This window comes from Hypanus sabinus, chromosome 7, assembly GCF_030144855.1.
Source record: "Hypanus sabinus isolate sHypSab1 chromosome 7, sHypSab1.hap1, whole genome shotgun sequence".
Taxonomy (NCBI): domain Eukaryota; kingdom Metazoa; phylum Chordata; class Chondrichthyes; order Myliobatiformes; family Dasyatidae; genus Hypanus; species Hypanus sabinus.
This window is the reverse complement of record NC_082712.1, coordinates 41,047,445-41,065,116: the sequence shown is the minus strand read 5'-3', so window position 1 is coordinate 41,065,116 and position 17,672 is coordinate 41,047,445. Positions and strand designations below refer to the sequence as shown.

At 40.0% G+C, this 17,672-nt stretch overlaps 1 protein-coding gene across 4 annotated transcripts in view; it reads left to right on the top strand.

Annotated features, from left to right (window-relative positions):
* Positions 1-4,721: 4,721 nt before the first annotated feature.
* fcho2 (FCH and mu domain containing endocytic adaptor 2) overlaps positions 4,722-17,672 on the top strand; it is a 208,967-nt gene continuing 196,016 nt past the window's right edge. For 3 of the 4 annotated variants that reach the window (XM_059974579.1, XM_059974578.1, XM_059974580.1), the window contains exon 1: positions 4,734-5,059. In XM_059974579.1, the coding sequence (XP_059830562.1) occupies positions 5,033-5,059 (27 nt within the window). In that variant the 5' untranslated portion in view covers positions 4,734-5,032. Of the gene's footprint in view, positions 5,060-17,672 lie in introns of all 4 variants that reach the window. The other variant, XM_059974581.1, reaches the window with a different exon arrangement.

Here is a 17,672-nt window from a genome sequence, read left to right as displayed (position 1 = left end):
TTTCCAAGATTGAATGGCTTGTCATATGAAGAACATTTGATGTCTCTCGGCCTGTATTCAATAGAATTCAGAAGAATGAGAGGTGACCTAATTGAAACCTGTCAAATGGTGAAAGGCCTTGATAAGGTGGATGTGAAGAGGATGTTTTCCGTGGTGGGAGAGTCTAGAGGGCCTTCCTTTGAGAATGGAGATGAGGAGGAATTACTTTAGCCAGAGAGTAGCAAATCTGTGGAATTATTTGCCACAGGTAGCTGTGGAGGCCAAGTCTTTATGTACATTAAGGCAGAGGTTGATAGATTCTTGATTGGTCAGGAATGAAGGGATACAGGAAGAAGGCAGGAGACTGGGGCTGAGAGGAAAAATGGATCAGCCATGATCAAATAGTGGAGCAGACTCGATGGGCCAAATGGCTTAATCCCATATCTTATGGTCTTGTGGTCTTAAGTTCAATAATATCTCCCAGATAATTGAGCTTATAATTAAGGATGTAGTGTATATGGATTTCAGCAAGGCATTTGACAAGGTACCCCATGCAAGGCTTATTGAGAAAGTAGGGAAGCATGGGATCCCAGGGGACATTGCTTTGTGAATCCAGAATTAGCTTGCCCACAGAAGACAGAGAGGTTGTAGATGGGTCATATTCTGCATGGAGGTCGGTGACCAGTGGCGTGCCTTGAGGATCTGTTCTGTGACCCTTCTCCCCATGATTTTTATAAATGATTTGGATGAGGAGGTGGAGGGATGGGTTAGTAAATTTTCTGATGACACAAAGGTTGGGGGTGTTGTGGATACTGTGAAGGGCTGTAAGAGGTTATAGTGGAACATTGATAGGATGCAAAACTGGGCTGAGAAGTGGCAGATGGAGTTCACCCCAGATAATTGTGAGGTGGTTCATTTTGGAAGGTCAAATGTAATGGCAGAATATAGTATTAATGGTAAGATTCTCGGCAGTGTGGAAGATCAGAGGGATCTTGGGGTCTGAGTCCATAGGACACTCAAAGTTGCTGTGCAGGTTGACTCTGTGGTTAAGGAAGTATATGGTGTATTGGCCTTCATCAATCGTGGGATTGAGTTTAGGAGCTGAGAGTTAATGTTGCAGCTATATAAGACCCTGGTCAGACCCCACTTGGAGTACTGTGCTCAGTTCTGGTTGCCTCACTACAAGAAGGATGTGGAAGCAATAGAAAGGGTACAGAGGAGATATACAAAGATGTTGCCTGGATTGGGGAGCATGCCTTATGAGAACAGGTTGAGTGAACTCGGCTTTCTTTCCTTGGCGCAACAGAGGATGAGAGGTGACCTGATAGAGGTGTATTAAATGATGAGAGGCACTGATCATGTGGATTGTCAGAAGCTTTTCCCAGAGCTGAAATGGTTAGCACGAGAGGGCACAGTTTTAAGGTGCTTGGAAATAGGTACGGAGGAGACGTGGAGGGGTAAGTTTTTTACTCAGAGTAGTGAGTGTGTGGTATGGGCTGCCAGCAACGGTGGTGCAGGCAGTTATGATAGGGTCTTTTAAGAGACTCCTGGACAGGTAAATGGAACTCAGACAAATAGAGGGCTATGGGTAACCCTAGGTAATTTATAAAGTAAGTACATGTTTAGCACAGCTTTGCGGGCCGAAGGGCCTGCATTGTGCTGTAGGTTTTCTATGTTTGTATAATTGATGCTTCGCTGTAAGTTAATGGGTTGATTAGTTTCCAAGGTATGTAACAAAATTATTTGAGGATTGTGTCAATTTAAAAAAGGGATGGTTTCTTATTGAAATCATTATCTTCTCATGGAGTAAAATAATTTTGATTTGAATTTAAGATTTACAAACCTCCAGATTTAAATTTTCAGGAAAAGTTTAACTTTGGTTAGCATGTCAGAGTACTTTGTTAATAAATTTAATTTGAACTTGGGATCTAAGATAGTTAAACAAACAAGATCAAACTTTCACTGGAGTAACATTAGTTTATGTAGAATGTCATAATATCATATTTGATCAAATATTCTAACAGTAACCACATTTAAATGAATTATCTAGCATGCATTTTAAACTAATTAGAAACAAACATGTTATAAGGTGCATTAGTATTATTAACAACAAATGAAAATTTAAAATGATTGGGCTCAATAAATAGCATGGTTTGGCATACCCTGTAAAAATGGAAATATAATTCTTCAGGTTAATGTTTTATCAGAATGGGGGAAAATTAAACATAATCTTTATTGACATGGGAAAATAAATGAGAGGGCTTATAGTGGGTAGGGGCGCCAGAAGAGATGGGGCAAAAGTATGAAAAAGCGGCTGAAAGGAAAGAGGGTGATGAAGGCTAGTGAATGACAAAAGTCAGGGGAGGTGGAATAATCTATTCTATCAGCATTTCTTCCCTCTCGTAAACAGTAGACACATATTGGATTGGATAGAAAAGCAGCTATAGTTCACTGATTTTATTTAAAAAAGCTTAATGCTTCAGCATCTTTCATTTTCCTTGAACATCTGTTAACACTATGTCTGTATTGCTGAAGGGACTATTTAGGCAAATGGAGTAGCAATTTTCATGTCTTGACGTTTTGCTTCAGATATAAATGGTGATCATGATAGCAGGAGAATTCCTCTGTTGAAACTTGGTTTAACATCACGTTCTGAAGCTAATGCCTGTAATGATGCAATAGTCAATACTACAGTAGTGCATTGGATGAGGTTATATACAGAATCGGATGTAAAGAAGTACATAACCATAAGGCAAATAGATAAGCTATCACACTTGAAATGCTGGAGGAACTCAGCAGGTCAGGTAGATAAGGTAGATGGTTAACACAAAGTACACTGCAGATGCTGTGGTCAAATCAACACGTACAAACAAGCTGGATGAACTCAGCAGGTTGGACAGCATCCGTTGAAATGAGCAGTCAATGTTTTGGGCCAAGACCCTTTGTCAGGTCTGAAGAAGGAGGGGACAGGGGCCCTATAAAGAAGGTGGGGGGAGGGGGGATGGTGTCAGGTGAAAAACCAATCAGAAGAAAGATCAAGGGGTGGGGGAGGGGATAGGCAGGAGAGGTGAAGAAGGAATGTAAGGGGAAAGCACTATGTGTAGTAGAAGGCAGAATCATGAGAGAGGTGATAGGCAGCTGGAAGAGGAAGCAAAGTGAAAGTGGGATGGGGGAGAGGGAGGGAATTACTGCAAGTTGGAGAATTCGATGTTCATACCAAGGGGCTGGAGACTACCCAGACGGTATATGAGATGTTGTTCCTCCAACCTGAGTTTGGCCTCTTCATAGCAGTAGAGGAGGTCATAAATGGACATATCCGTATGTGAATGTGAAGCAGAGTTGAAGTGGGTGGCAACTGGGAGATCCTGTCTGTTGTGGCAGACAGAGCGGAGGTGCTTGATGCAATAGATGACCCCAACAGACTCACAAGTGAAGTGTTGGTTCACAATTAAGGTAGATGGTTGAAGTTAGGCTAGATGGTTAGGCTAGAGGAGTCTAAAACTAGAAGGCTTGCATTTAAAGTGAGAAGGGAATATTTTAACAGGACCTGAAGAGAAACTTATTCCACACAAACGGTGGTGGGGACATAGTATGAGCTACCAGAGGAAGGTGTAGGGGTTACAGTTACTGTGTTTACATGTAATTTGGTCAGGTACTTCGGTAGAACAGGCCAAGGAGGATATAGGGCCAAATGCAATAAGAGTAGGACATCTTGGTCAGCAAGGCCTAGTTGGGCCAAAAGCATAATGAAAAGCTGATACCAATTGACAAAAATAAACATGAAAGATGTTAGAAAGGAAGTGTTCGTTTACAAGTATTTTTACGTGTTATTCATCGATAGCACTGAAAAGTAAGATTAGTACAATGTTCATATTTTTTCCAATTTTTTTTCCAAAGAATAATGATGTCAATGTAGAAGTGGCTGCTACATGCCCATTTAAAAAATGAGCACTTTGGGCAAGAGAATAAAAGCTACTTTCCACTTGAAATTGCATACTTACACAGGAATCAGAATCCATGTACGCTACATAACTCACTGAATATACAAATGGAATAATTAGCTGCAGAACAATTATGAAGTACAAAGTAGTAACATTATAAAATAACTAAAACAAACCACGGGAGGATTTCAGTGGGTCAAGCAGCATGGGTGGGAAGATGGATGGAAATTAGATATAAGAGACTGGAAGAGAGGTTAGGGAAAAGGGAACAGAATTGAGAGGTCTTCAGGAGGATTGGAAGGAGGGAGAGGAAACACAGGACTAACCCGTTAACTGACACTGCAAAATTCAATGTTTTAAATTCATTGAGTTGTAGACAATATGAGGTGTAATACATAATAAATTAATAGAGCTGGCATATCAAACTAATAACTTAATATATTAGTGTATTATGAAACTCAAAATTATAGGGTACCATTGAATAAACAATTGTGAAAGCAGGCACCACGAACTAATAGGCAAGCGACAGTAGGCAGAGCCGCACATCAAAAGGATGCATTCCAGATATGACCACAGATAGGTTATAATGAAAGTGCAGACGGTGGAAATGTATTTTAGGATTGACGACAGCTGCGGTATTTATATGGGTGTGCGTTTATTACTAACATTACTGTTTAGTTTTGCTGAAATGTATTGGTCACGGCAATAGTGGGACTACTCATCCCAGCCAGCCCAATTCGCCTTGCCGCCGTACGGAGAGAACGTGCACGGCTTCTCGGCTGACCCGGGTCTCGCGCGCCGCGCCGGCCGGCCGGAGAGCGAGCGCCGTGCGTGCGCGCCTACGCGCGCCGGAGTGACAGGCTGTACTCGGGCGGACCGGCCGGAGAGTGGCAGCCGCAGAGTTTGCGCTGGCTGTATATTATTTTGCTGAAAAAATTCCAAATCGCTGAAACGATTCATTTTGTCAAAATATTAAAACGAAAAACCACCCTTCCCTTCCCTCCCCCCACTAATCCTTCCTTTCTCGTTCCATCTGTCCCAAATAACGAACGCGCCTGAGGTGGACAGTTGTTCACCATCAGAGGAGCGGCAGCAACGACGACGGCTTCAAGATGTCGCAGTTCGTGGATAATTTCTGGGTACGTCCGTTGATTCTTGTCCCTTTTTATTCGTAGGGAATTCATAATCTTGTCCGTTTATTTTGAATTGTCTTAAGGTGCTCGCTTATTGTTAATATAGGGCTGCCAGACGCTGCCGGTTCAGGTCGGGATGTGAATGTGCCAGGCTCTATACTTCTGCTGGGAGCTGGCTTTACGCGAACGCGGCGGATCGGGCCTTCCTTTGCCGCTGCGCGCAAAGCTTGTAGTGCAACCAAACCTTTACATTACTGGTGGGGCGGGGAGTGTACGTTCAGCGCATTGATTGGAAGAGCGTCTCCGGAAATTTTATGTTTATATTTCTGATTAGCCAGTGTAGATGTCTGTCACGAGTCTCAGTTCTTCCGTAAATAAGTTAGTGTGGCGAGTATTTGAGAACCGCGGGTAGGCTATTTTGAAGAAACTGACATTAAAAGTTAAACAAATAATCTCTTCTTTAACGATTTAAACATTAGTTTTTAATAATACACCTTCTATTGCTTTATAGTGTTAAATACAGTGGAGTTTGAGAATGTTGAACTGGTCGATTCCGAGGGATTGTTCCAATGAATATAGGTGTCTCCCATTTACAGAGAAATTTCAGGACAGTAGGACACTCTGTATTGATGCCGTAAACTGATAATGTGCGAGGAGATCAGATGTTTTTTTTCCCTGACGGAATCAAGATGACTGGCATTTTTGTTAGCCAAAATATTTACCTTTTCAGCCGCACCCAACTGTTGCCTTAAACCTGAACGCACTGAATAAGAAATGTTACCATAAATTACGAAGCGTTGGAAAAAATTAGTAGGTCAGACATCTACACCTTAAACAGGACTGTTGCCTCAAATCAGAACTCTGATAATACAGATGGTTTTGAAAACGGACAAATTGAACCAGGATAATCTATGTTGTACGATAAAATACTAAGCTTCCTAAGAAAGAAATAAATTAATTTTCCCCCTTAATTTAGCGGTAAAACTAAATTTTTAGTTCTGTGAAGTGGTATTTTCCTTGTACAGATTAAAGTGTAGTTAATGGGTTACTTATGACCTTACCAGTTGAAAATGCCTTCTGGGGACTTCAGTGTGGTCCTTTGAATGGCATTTGCTTTTACCATTTCTATATTCTGAGTCCTGTTTTAGCATTATAGAAATGCTGGATTCAGTAGCAGGATGAAAAGTGTTTTCAATTTAGCATCGAAACTTTTAACAGGCTTGTTAATCAAACAGCCTGTTTTCTCTCGCTTTGAAGTCTAGAACTAGGAAAGTAATGTCAAAATTTGTGTTTGCCTATTTTGTCATGAGAAACAATGAAATTTGTTAACTCAGAAAATTTTGACTCCTTTGCAACTTCCACTGAAAGGGCTGTGAGTGCTTGATTGTTGAATACATTCAAGGTTGAGAACTCTAGAATTTTTTTGACTGTAAACAAATCTAGTGGTATGGGAATCAGATGAGAAAGTGGACTTGGTGGTTAGTCAGATATTTATTGTTAAATTCTGCAGGCCTAGTTGGCCTTAAGTTTTTTTCCAAACTTTGGAATCCATGGTTGGAAAGTGCTGGGATAATTGAATTATTTAAACCATATTCATTAATACCAAAAGTGAGTAAATGTGATCAAAGTGTACATCATCCAGGATTTAATTGAATGACCTCCTAAACGTTTAGCCACATATCTTCTTCAGGTTATCCAAAACAGCAAAGGAATCTCTTTATTAACAGCCATTACCTATCGATGTTTTCACTACCAATTTTGGATGCAAAACAGGGTAGGACTTGTTCAGTGTGACCAAATAATTCACTTTCCCACTGTCCTCACATTTCTAAAATTGATAGTAATATTTTATTGGACCTTAATTCTGGCAAAGTATATGACTATGAAACACCAGAAATCAACAGTTTACAACAGTGTAACTTCAAGTAATCAGAATCAGATTTATTATCACCAGCATGTGATGTGAAATTTGTTAACTTAGCAGCAGCAGTTCAATGCAATATGTAATATAGAAGAGAAAAAAATAATAATAATGAAATAAAAATAATAATAAACAAGTAAATCAATTATGTATATTGAATACCGTAGATTTCTTTATAAGTCCACAATCAGCACTTTCATCTTACTGACATAACTTGAGAGCCTGGTTGTTGCTGCGGCACCACTGCAGTAGTTGGCATATCTCACTCCTGTACGTGTATCATTATACTTTTGAATGGTATGGCCATACTAGCTGTGGAATCAAGTTTACTGATAGTTTATTGCAGTTGCTCACTGTTTTTGATGTTTTTCTGTGAGTGATGTTGGGGCAGAAAATGCAACCTTGGACCTTGATAATTCTGAGTAAGTGGGCCACCGTTTATTTTAAGGTTAGGGATAGGAGAGAAAGTTCAAGGTTTTGATTACTTAGCAACTGTACGCTATTGTACCTTAGAGGAGCAATATCCCAACATTTAACTACAAGTTTCTATACATAAGATTGGTGTCTGGAAAAATTATTTTTCATTGTAGTACCTGAAATCATACTTGAAAGGCAGATTTAGTTGTATGATGGATACATTTGTATTCATGCTAGAATAAGTTTGAAGAGATCATGCTTGTTCACAAGTACGATGGCACAGGCCTTCTGAATTTATGTTGGGAAGGTGATTTACTACATTTTATTTTTTTATAACTTCTTTAAAATGCTTTATCTTTTAACTTTTACCATGTGTTAGTGTGCAATTGCAGGAGTTATGTGACAGCTGCTGTGTATCATAATATTGGCTAGTAAATGTCTCTGAAATGTGAATATGACAGTGACACGAAGTAATAAGAATTACATTTAAGTGTAACTACTTATTTAAGTGTTTTGTACTTATTTGCAAAATCTGCAATATCTTTAATGTAAGAGCATCAGAATTGCTGAGATTTATTTGAATGCACATAGTATACAGAATAATATACACGGAGATTGGCAGGTATGATGTTATGGGCATCATGGAATTGTGGCTGAAAGGAGATCATAGTTGGGAGCTTCAAGGGTATAAATTGTATAAATTGTATTGAAAAGACAGGTAGGTAGGCAGAGGGGATGGTATGGCTCTGTTGATAAAAATTGAAATCAGATCCTTAGAAAGAAGTGATGAAGGATTAGAAAATGTAGAATCATTGTGGGTACAGTTACAAAACTGCAAGGGTAAAAAGACCTTGATGGGAATTATATACAGGCCTCCAAATAGTAGCCAGGACGAGGGATACAAATTGCAACAGCAGATAGAAAAAGGCATGTAAAAATAGTAATGTTATGTTAGTCATGGGGGATTTCATTCTGATTTTGATTCTGATTTCAATATGCACATAGATTGGGGAAAAATCAGGTTGGTGCTGGATACCAGGAAATGGCTTTTTATAGCAGCTTGTGGTAGAGTGCATTAGGGGAGAGGCAATTCTGGATTGAGTGTTGTGCAACAAATCAGATGGAACTGAATTGACTTTATTACTTACATCCTTCATATACGTGAGTAAATATCTATGTTAAGCCTCCATCTAAATGTACGATGTACAAATTATAGTGATTTATAACAAATATGGGTCCACAATCCCTTATCCAAAATCCTTGGGGCCAGTTGCATTTCGGAATTCAGAATTTTTCAGATTTCAGAATTCCTCCTTATTGGTTCTAGGATCCCCCCCATGGATACCAAAAAACACGTATACTCAAGTCCCTTATTTAACTTGTCTCAGTGTGGATGGACTTCAAGAGCTCCTGACCTACCCACATCCTCCCGTATATTTTATATCATCTCTAGATTACTTATAATACCTAATACAAAGTAAGTGCTATGTAAATAGTTGTTGCACTGTATTATTTAGGGAATAATAACAAGAAAAATATTTTATTTCCAACAAAAACTTTCAATAAAACATAAAAATATACAGCTTCAAATGAACTGAATCAAACACATGGTAAATGACTTATTGGAATAAATGTAGAACACTCTAACTATAAAACTTCAGTAACTTGTCTTTCTGTTTATTTAATTCATATACAGTGGTAGTTTTGGCACCATATTCTTCAGTAAGATGCCGCACAGACACACCTTGATCGAGCTTTTGCAATAACTCCACTTTCTGCATTATTGATAATGATAGATGCTTCAATTTCTTTTTCTCATTGTTACCCATAGGGGTATCTGCAGCTCTTTTTGACATTTTCACAGTGAAATTAAACACAAAGTCAACAGTGAACAAAAAGTATCAGCGAACAGCAAATGCATGTGTAACCAACACGAGCGCTGAGCCACAACTGATGTCTGGTGGCCTCTGCTATTGCTGCCACGTCACACCTGAGTGACATCAGCTGTTGGCGAAAAAAAGCTTTTGTTTTTCGGAGCTTTTTGGATTTCAGAATTTGGGATTGTGGACCTGTTGTATGATTTGATTAGGGAGCTTAAGGTAAAGGAACCCTTAGGAGACAGTGTTCATAATATGATAGAATTTACCCTGCAGTTTCAGAGGGAGAAGCGAAGGTCAGCAAAAATTTTTTAAAAAAATCTGTTAGGTCTCCTCACTTGCCCCTAAAGCTCCCTGGGATGTCAGTTTGCCAGGCCCTGGAATTTATCCAGTTTGATATGTCTGGCAGCTCTTGGGTTGTATTCCCTAGAGTTCAGGAGAATGAGGGGGGGATCTCCTGGAAACAGCTCAAATGTTAAAAGACCTGAACTGATTAGGAATGACAGAGTTATTTCCCATGGTAGGGTAGTCTAAGACAAGAGGGCATAACTTCAGGATTGAAGGATGTCCATTTAGAACAGAGGTGTGGAGAAATTACTTTAGTCAGAGGGTGGTAAATCTGTGGAATTTGATGCCAAGTCAAATGTGGAGGCCAAGTCACTGGGTGCATTTAAGGCAGAGGTAGATAGGTTCTTGATTAGCCAGGGCATCAAAGGGTATGGGGAGAAGGCAGGGGAGTGGGGATGACTGGAAGAATTGGATGGTGGAGCAGACTCAATCAGCTCCTATGTCTTATGGTCTTATGATGTCCACTGAAAGATCTGATATGTTGCCCTTTTTAATGTTAACATCCATAAGCATTTTACTATCCCCGTCCTTGAATTCTCCAATAACATTGTCCTTTTTAGTGAATAGAAGTATACATTGAATGAATTAGAAGTATACAATTAAGACCACACTTCTAATGTGCAGCTCTGTGCACAATTGCCATTCTGGTCCCTAATGAGCCATATTCCTTTTTGAGTTATCCTTTTGTCATTGATGTACTCCAAAAATGCTTTTGGATGATCCACAGTCTTGTTGGCTATTGCAACTTCATACACTATTTTGCATTTCTGATTTCTTTTAATCAAGTCATACAGCATGGAAATGGGCCCTTTGGTTCCACTGGTCCAAACTGACCAAGAGTCCCATTTAAACTAGTCCCATATGCCCGTGTTTGGCCCATATCACCTTAAACCTTTCTTATCCAGCTATCAGTTCATGTCCCTTTTAAATGTTGTTAATGTACCTGTATTTTTCTAATCATGTTATTGTGATGATAGAAGAAAGTAACCAAAAGGGTCTTTAAAAAACAGTAATTCCTATGGTCTTACATTAAAAAGATGCTAGAAATCCAAACTCAAAAAAATCCCCAAAAAATTGAATTTTTTCAATAGTCTTGCATATCAATGGGAAGAGAAACAGTTAAAAGTTCAGGTTAATGATCTGCCATAAGAACTTAAAAGAAGTTATAGAACATAGTACATTACAGGACCAGGCCCTTTAACTCAACATTTGTGCTAATCATGATGTCAAGTTAAATTGCCCATCTATCTGTACATGGACTTTGTGCTTATTGCCCTCCTGTTCACGTGTCCATTTGATATTGCCTTCATATCCACTTCCTCCAAATTCCGATTACCTATTACTTTCTGTATATCTCTCAGCTTAAAAATATACCTTCTACCCTATGTCTCATAATTTTATACACTTTTGTAATGTCCTGCTGTAACCTCTGACAGCCCTCCACGCTATCCACAACACCCCAGTATTTGTGTCATCAGCAGATTTACTAACCTATCCCTCCGTTTCCTCATCCAGATCATTTATAAAAATCACAAAGAGAAGGGTCCCAGAACAGATCTCTGAGGCATACCACTGGTCACTGACCTCCATGCAGAATATGACCCATCTACAACCACTCTTTGCCTTCTGTAGGCAAGCCAATTCTGGATCCACAAAGCAAGTTCCCCTTGGATCCCATGCTTCCTTACTTTCTCAATAAGCCTTGCATGGGGTACCTTATCAAATGCCTTGCTGAAATCCATATAGACTTTATCTACTGCTCTACCTTCAACAATGTGTTTAGTCGCATCCTCAAAAGATTCAGTCAGGCTTGTAAGGTGTGACCTGCCTTTGACAAAGCTATGCTGACTATTCCTAATCATATTATACCTCTCCAGATGTTCAGAAATCCTACCTCTCAGGATCTTCTCCATCAATTTACCAACCACTGAAGTAAGACTCACTGGTCTATAATTTCCTGGGCTATCTCTACTCCCTTTCTTGAATAAGGCAACAACATGTGCAACCCTCCAATACTCCGGAACCTCTCCTGTCCCCATTGATGATGCAAAGATCATTGCCAGAGGATCATCAATCTCCTCCCTTGTCTCCCACAGTAGCCTGGGGTACACCTGATCTGGTCCCAGTGACTTATCCAACATGATGCTTTCCAAAAGCTCCAGCACATCCTTTTTCTTAATTTCTATATGCTCAAGCTTTTCAGTTCGCTGTAAGTCATCCCTACAATTGCCAAGGTCCTTTTCCGTAGTGAATACTAAAGCAAAGTATTTATTAAGTACCTCCGCTATCTCCTCCGGTTCCATACACACTTTTCCACTGTCACACTTGATTGGTTTTATTCTCTCACATCTTATCCTCTTGCTCTTCACATACTTGTAGAATGCTTTGGGGTTTTCCTTAATCCTGCTTGCCAAGGCCTTCTCATGGCCCCTTCTGGCTCTCCTAATTTCATTCTTAAGCTCCTTCCTACTAGCCTTATAATTTTCTAGATCTCTATCATTACCTAGTTTTTTGAATCTTTTGTAAGCTTTTCTTCTTCACTAGATTTTCAACAACCTTTTTACACCACGGTTCTTGTACCCTAGCGTCCTTTCCCTCTCTCACTGGAATGTAGCTATGCAGAATGTCACACAAATATCCCCTGAACATTTGCCACATTTCTGCTGTATATTTTCCTGAGAACATCTGTTCCCAATTTATGCTTCCAAGTTCCTGCCTGATAGCTTCATTTTTCCCCTTATTCCAATTAAACACTTTCCTAACTTGTCTGTTCCTATCCCTCTCCAACGCTATGGTAAAGGAGATAGAATTATGATCACTATTTCCAAAATGCTGTCCCACTGAGAGACCCGATACCTGACCCAGTTCATTTCCCAATATCAGATCAAATACAGCCTCTCTTCTTGTAGACTTATCTACACATTGAGTCAGGAAACATACGTAACAAACTCCACCCCATCTACACCCCTTGCTCTAGGAAGATGCCGATCAATATTTGGCAAATTAAAATCTCCCACCACGATGACCCATTTATTTTCACACCTTTCCAGAATCTGTCTCCCTATTTGCTCCTCCATGTCCCTGTTACTATTGGGTGGTCTATATAAAAAAAACACACACAGTAGAATATTGGCCCCTTCCTGTTCCTAACTTCCACCCACAGAGACGCGATAGACTCTCCCTCCATAACTTCCTCCTTTTCTGCAGCCTTGATACTATCTCTGATCAACGGTGCCACGCCCCCACCTCTTTTGCCTCCCTCCTTGTCCTTTCTGAAACATCTAAAGCCTGGCACTCTAACCATTCCTGCCCTTGAGCCATCCAAGTCTCTTTAATGGCCACAACATCATAGCTCCAAGTACTGATCCAAGCTCGTAAGCTCATCCGCTTTGTTTTTTATGCTTCTTGCATTAAAATAGACACATCTCAAACTATCAGTCTGAGCACATCTCTTGTCTATCACCTGCCTATTTTCCCTCTCACACTGCCTACAAGCTTTCTCTATTTGTTAGCCAACCACCCCTTCCTCCATCTCTTCAATTTGGTTCCCACCCTCCGGCAATTCTAGTTTAAACTCTCCCCAGTAGCCTTAGCAAACCTCCCTGCCAGGATAGTGGTCCCCCTCAGATTCAAGTGCAACCCATCCTTTTTGTACAGGTCACTTCTGGCCCAAACGAGGTCCCATTGATCCAGAAATTGAATCCCTGCCCCTTGTTCCAATCCCTCAGCCATGCATTTATCCTCCACACAGTATTCCTATATTCACTGTTGTGTGGCACAGGCATTAATCTCGAGATTACTACCTTTGAGGTCCTGCTTCTCAACTTCCTTGCTCACTCCCTGTAGTCTGTTTTCAGGACCTCCTCCCTTTTCCTACCTATGTTGTTGGTACCAATATGTACCACAACCTCTAGCTGTTCACCTTCCCAATTCAGAATATTGTGGATGCGATCAGAAACATCCTGGACCCTAGCACCTGGGAGTCAAACTGCCATCCTTGTTTCTTTTCTGCATCCACAGAATTGCCTGTCTGACCCCCTAACTATAAAGTCCCTTTTTACTGTTGCCTTCTTCCTTTCCCTACACTTCTGAGCCACAGGGCCAGACGTGCCAGAAGTGCGGCCGGTGTTGCTTCCCCCAGATAAGTACCCCCCACCCCCCAACAGTACTCAAACAGGAGTACTTATTGTTAAGGGAGACAGCCACAGGTGTACTCTCTAGTATCTGACTCTTGCCCTTCCCTCTTCTGACTGTTACCCACTTATCTGTCTCCTGAGGCCCCGGTGTGATGACTTGCCGATAGCTCCTCTCTATCACCTCCTCACTTTCTCTAACTAGACAAAGGTCATCGAGCTGCAGCTCCAGTTCCCTAACCCAGTCCCTAAAGAGCTGCACTCAACATCAGTAAGACAAAAGAGCTGATTGTGGACTTCAGGAAAGGTAAGATGAAGAAGCACATACCAATCCTCATAGAGGGATCAGAAGTGGAGAGAGTGAGCAGCTTCAGGTTCCTGGGTGTCAAGATCTCTAGGATCTAACCTGGTCCCAACATATTGATGTAGTTATAAAGAAGGCAAGACAGTGGCTATACTTTATTAGGAATTCAAAGAGATTTGGCATATCAACAAATACACTCAAAAGCTTCTATAGTTGTACCGTGGAGAGCAGTCTGACAGGCTACATCATTGTCTGGTATGGGGGAGGGAGGGGAGAGCTACTCTACAGGACCGAAAGAAGCTGCAGAGGGTTGTAAATCTAGTCAGCTCCGTCTTGGGCACTAGCCTACAAAGTACCCAGGACATCTTTAGGAAGCGGTGTCTCAGAAAGGCAGCTTCCAGTATTAAAGACCTCCAGCACCCAGGGCATGTCCTTTTTTCACTGTTACCATCAGGTAGGAAGTACAGAAGCCTGAAGGCACACGCTCAGCAATTCAGGAACAGCTTCTTCCACTCTGCCATCCGATTCCTAAATGGCCATTGAATCTTCGGACACTACCTCACTTTTTTTTAATATACAGAATTTTTGAACATTTTTAAAATTTGTTCAATATATGTAATTGATTTACTTGTTTATATTTTTTTTCTCTCTTCTAGGTTATGTTTTGCATTGAACTGCTGCTGCTAACTTAACAAATTTCACATGCCTGTGATCATAAACCTGATTCTGATACTACAATACTAACTTTCACATTTGGGAGTATCTTGAGTCTTGGATGGTGGGAGGAAAGGATTAATTTTGCACCTTGCTTACTGATGAGGAAAGATGTTTGACGCTGTCATGTTGAATGTGCAGGCTGATGAGAATGTGAAAGTATGGAAGATTTTATAGATATGGGAGGGAGGGATTGAAGAGAGAGGAGATTCACAGTGAATGGAATAACCATTGTTGATGGTCCTGTCACTAACAGGATAAGGGAATCTTTAGATGAGAGCAATGGTATAAAGGTTAGAAGCACTGAGGTGGATACCGCCATTATATTTGGAAAATAGAATAGAATCTTGATAGAGAGTTGTTGATGTTTAGGTAGGGAAAGAAGTTTTTCAACTTATAAAAGAAATTGAACATCAGGTTTCCCAAAAAATGGACATGTGGTGATGGGTGTGAGTGAGAGGAGATGTGATGAAAGGGGAAAGTGTGTCAGTGATAGAAGTGGATGAAAGGTCCATGATGAGTACATTACACCAGAAAAAAGTAGTGAAAAAGGGGCCTGAGTAGCACTGGAACAATGAAAGCACAACATAACCTACAAAAAGATAAGGACACAGAGCAACACATTTTATTGTTGGCTTTGCTAGGAATGTCATGAACATTGCACTTAACCTATTACCCCTGCATTCCTTTCCCATTTCCACTAGCCCACCTATGTTTTCTCTCTTAAACTATTTCATTCCCTCCTATCCCCTTCTCCACCCCACCAATAGCTAGACTCATCATCCTCAGCTGGTTTCCTTTGTCCATCACACACACACACCTTTTTCTTAACTGCCTTCCTCATTGGCTCAGTAACTACTACCCCAGCTGGTTACTTCATCCTCCCCTTATCTGGTTCTACCTATTATTTACCAGCCTCTGGCTCTACCTTCCCCCTCCTCTCCACACCTGGCTTTATCTGTTCATCAAGAGCCAAATACAGAACCATTTTTAGTCATAACATTGCAACTACAATTATCTAGTACAGTGACCTAACTGCAGTACTCAATGTAAACAGTGAACTTGAAGTAAAGCTGATATGACTAATGTCAAGAATTCAAACTGCAAATAGTTATAGAAATATAATTTTATTTTACAATCTATATAATGGCACACTAATTGTCACTTCCAAATCTGAGGGATGAACAATGCACCTCCTATTGTTGACATATTAAATATTTTTACATTATATAAGAATTAAGTTTATGTACTTTTCTAGTTGGTGATATTTTAATTTTTTTCATTTTTTGTCCTCTGTCGCTTCTGTTAGTTTTTTATAATATGAGATGGAAATAAACTTTAAACAATTTAATGTTCCCAGGAAAGAGAGAAACACAAATGAAACTTTTGTTCAGCACATCCTGTTTGTATCATGATGGAAATCGAAGTTTCTAATTAACCATAATAAGAATAGTTTGCTGTGTCGGCTGTTCCACACTCTCAGTATAGATAGCAATAACAATTTTCTAGGTTGTGCCAACAGAGAATGTTTATTTGGCACGGTGCAGTTTCCTTTAACTAAAATTATGAAAGAATGCATTCAGAATTAATATTCCATAAAGCCAACCCAGTGTCTGCCTGGCCCATATTATAATGTTCTGGAGCCTATTTGAAAGTTTGGCATCCTCTAAATAGGTTCCAAAAATAAAAGTATGAACTTTACAATAAAGTATTATAAAATGGAGAAAAAACTGGAAAGCAAAAAAAAAACTGCAGTGCTGGAAATATAAAATGAAAACAGAAATTGCTGAAAATGAAAATGAGGCATTGTTTCAACTTGCTCTTACCCATAATTTATTTTTTCCTTCCTTGCCTCCTTTTCACATTGAACAACTCCTTCAATATGACTCACTTTCTCCAGATCAAATGTGTTTCCATAGGAACCTGCATGGCATAAGTCTTTGTTTCAAGCCCATGTTTTTTCCACTATATCAAAGGATCAAAGTTAATTTATTGTTAAAGTATACAACTCTGAAATTCTTCCTGTTCAGATAGCCACAAAACCAAGAAAGAAAAGAACGACAGCATGATCATCAACCCCAAATCCCACCTCCCTGCACAGAAAAATAAAAAGAGACAGATGGGGCGAAAAAACAGAAAATAAAAATCTGTAAGACTGGAAAAAAGTCTATAGTCCAAGTCCATATTCCAAAATGCAGAAAACTTGTGTAACATTCTCTGAACATAGCTGAAGGCCTTTTTGTCTCCGGCAGCAGAGTGATCCCAACAGTGATCAAAAGGCAGCCCCTCTCTGGCAGCAGAGCAATTTCCCTCAGCGATCAAAAGGCAGTCTCCTCTCTCCAGCAGCAGAGCGATCCCACCAATTTAAAAGCAGGCAGCCAGCTCTCACCTGCTGCATTTGCTTTGATGTTTCAGTCTTCCTCTTCAATTCAGTTGGAAGTTTTAATCAGCAAAATGGAATTGAACATCAGCTCGCTCCGTCTCACAGCCTTCTCGCTGTGAGGTTCACACACGCTTTCTTTGATTCTATTGATGTTACTATGTATTATATGCATATAGAACTTAGACATTTCTCTACTTTTGCTGCCAGTACCTACTTGGCTCTTGCTTTTACATGGTTTATCCTTTCTTTTCTGCATCTCTGTCCTCAGTTCAGGAGATATGCTACTTAGAAAAATTCATTGCAAACTCAACAAAACTTGCAGATTTTTTGACGATACCTCCATTCACCCTGCCTCTAGCCCAGTCATATCTGTTCCAATGATAAGACTTGCTACACATGTACCTTGACATGTTTTGATGAGGCATCTCGGCCTGAAATGTCAATTGTTTATTCATTTTTATAGATGCTGCCTGACCTGCTGAGTTCTTCCAGCATTTTGTGCATATTACTTTGAAATGTCTA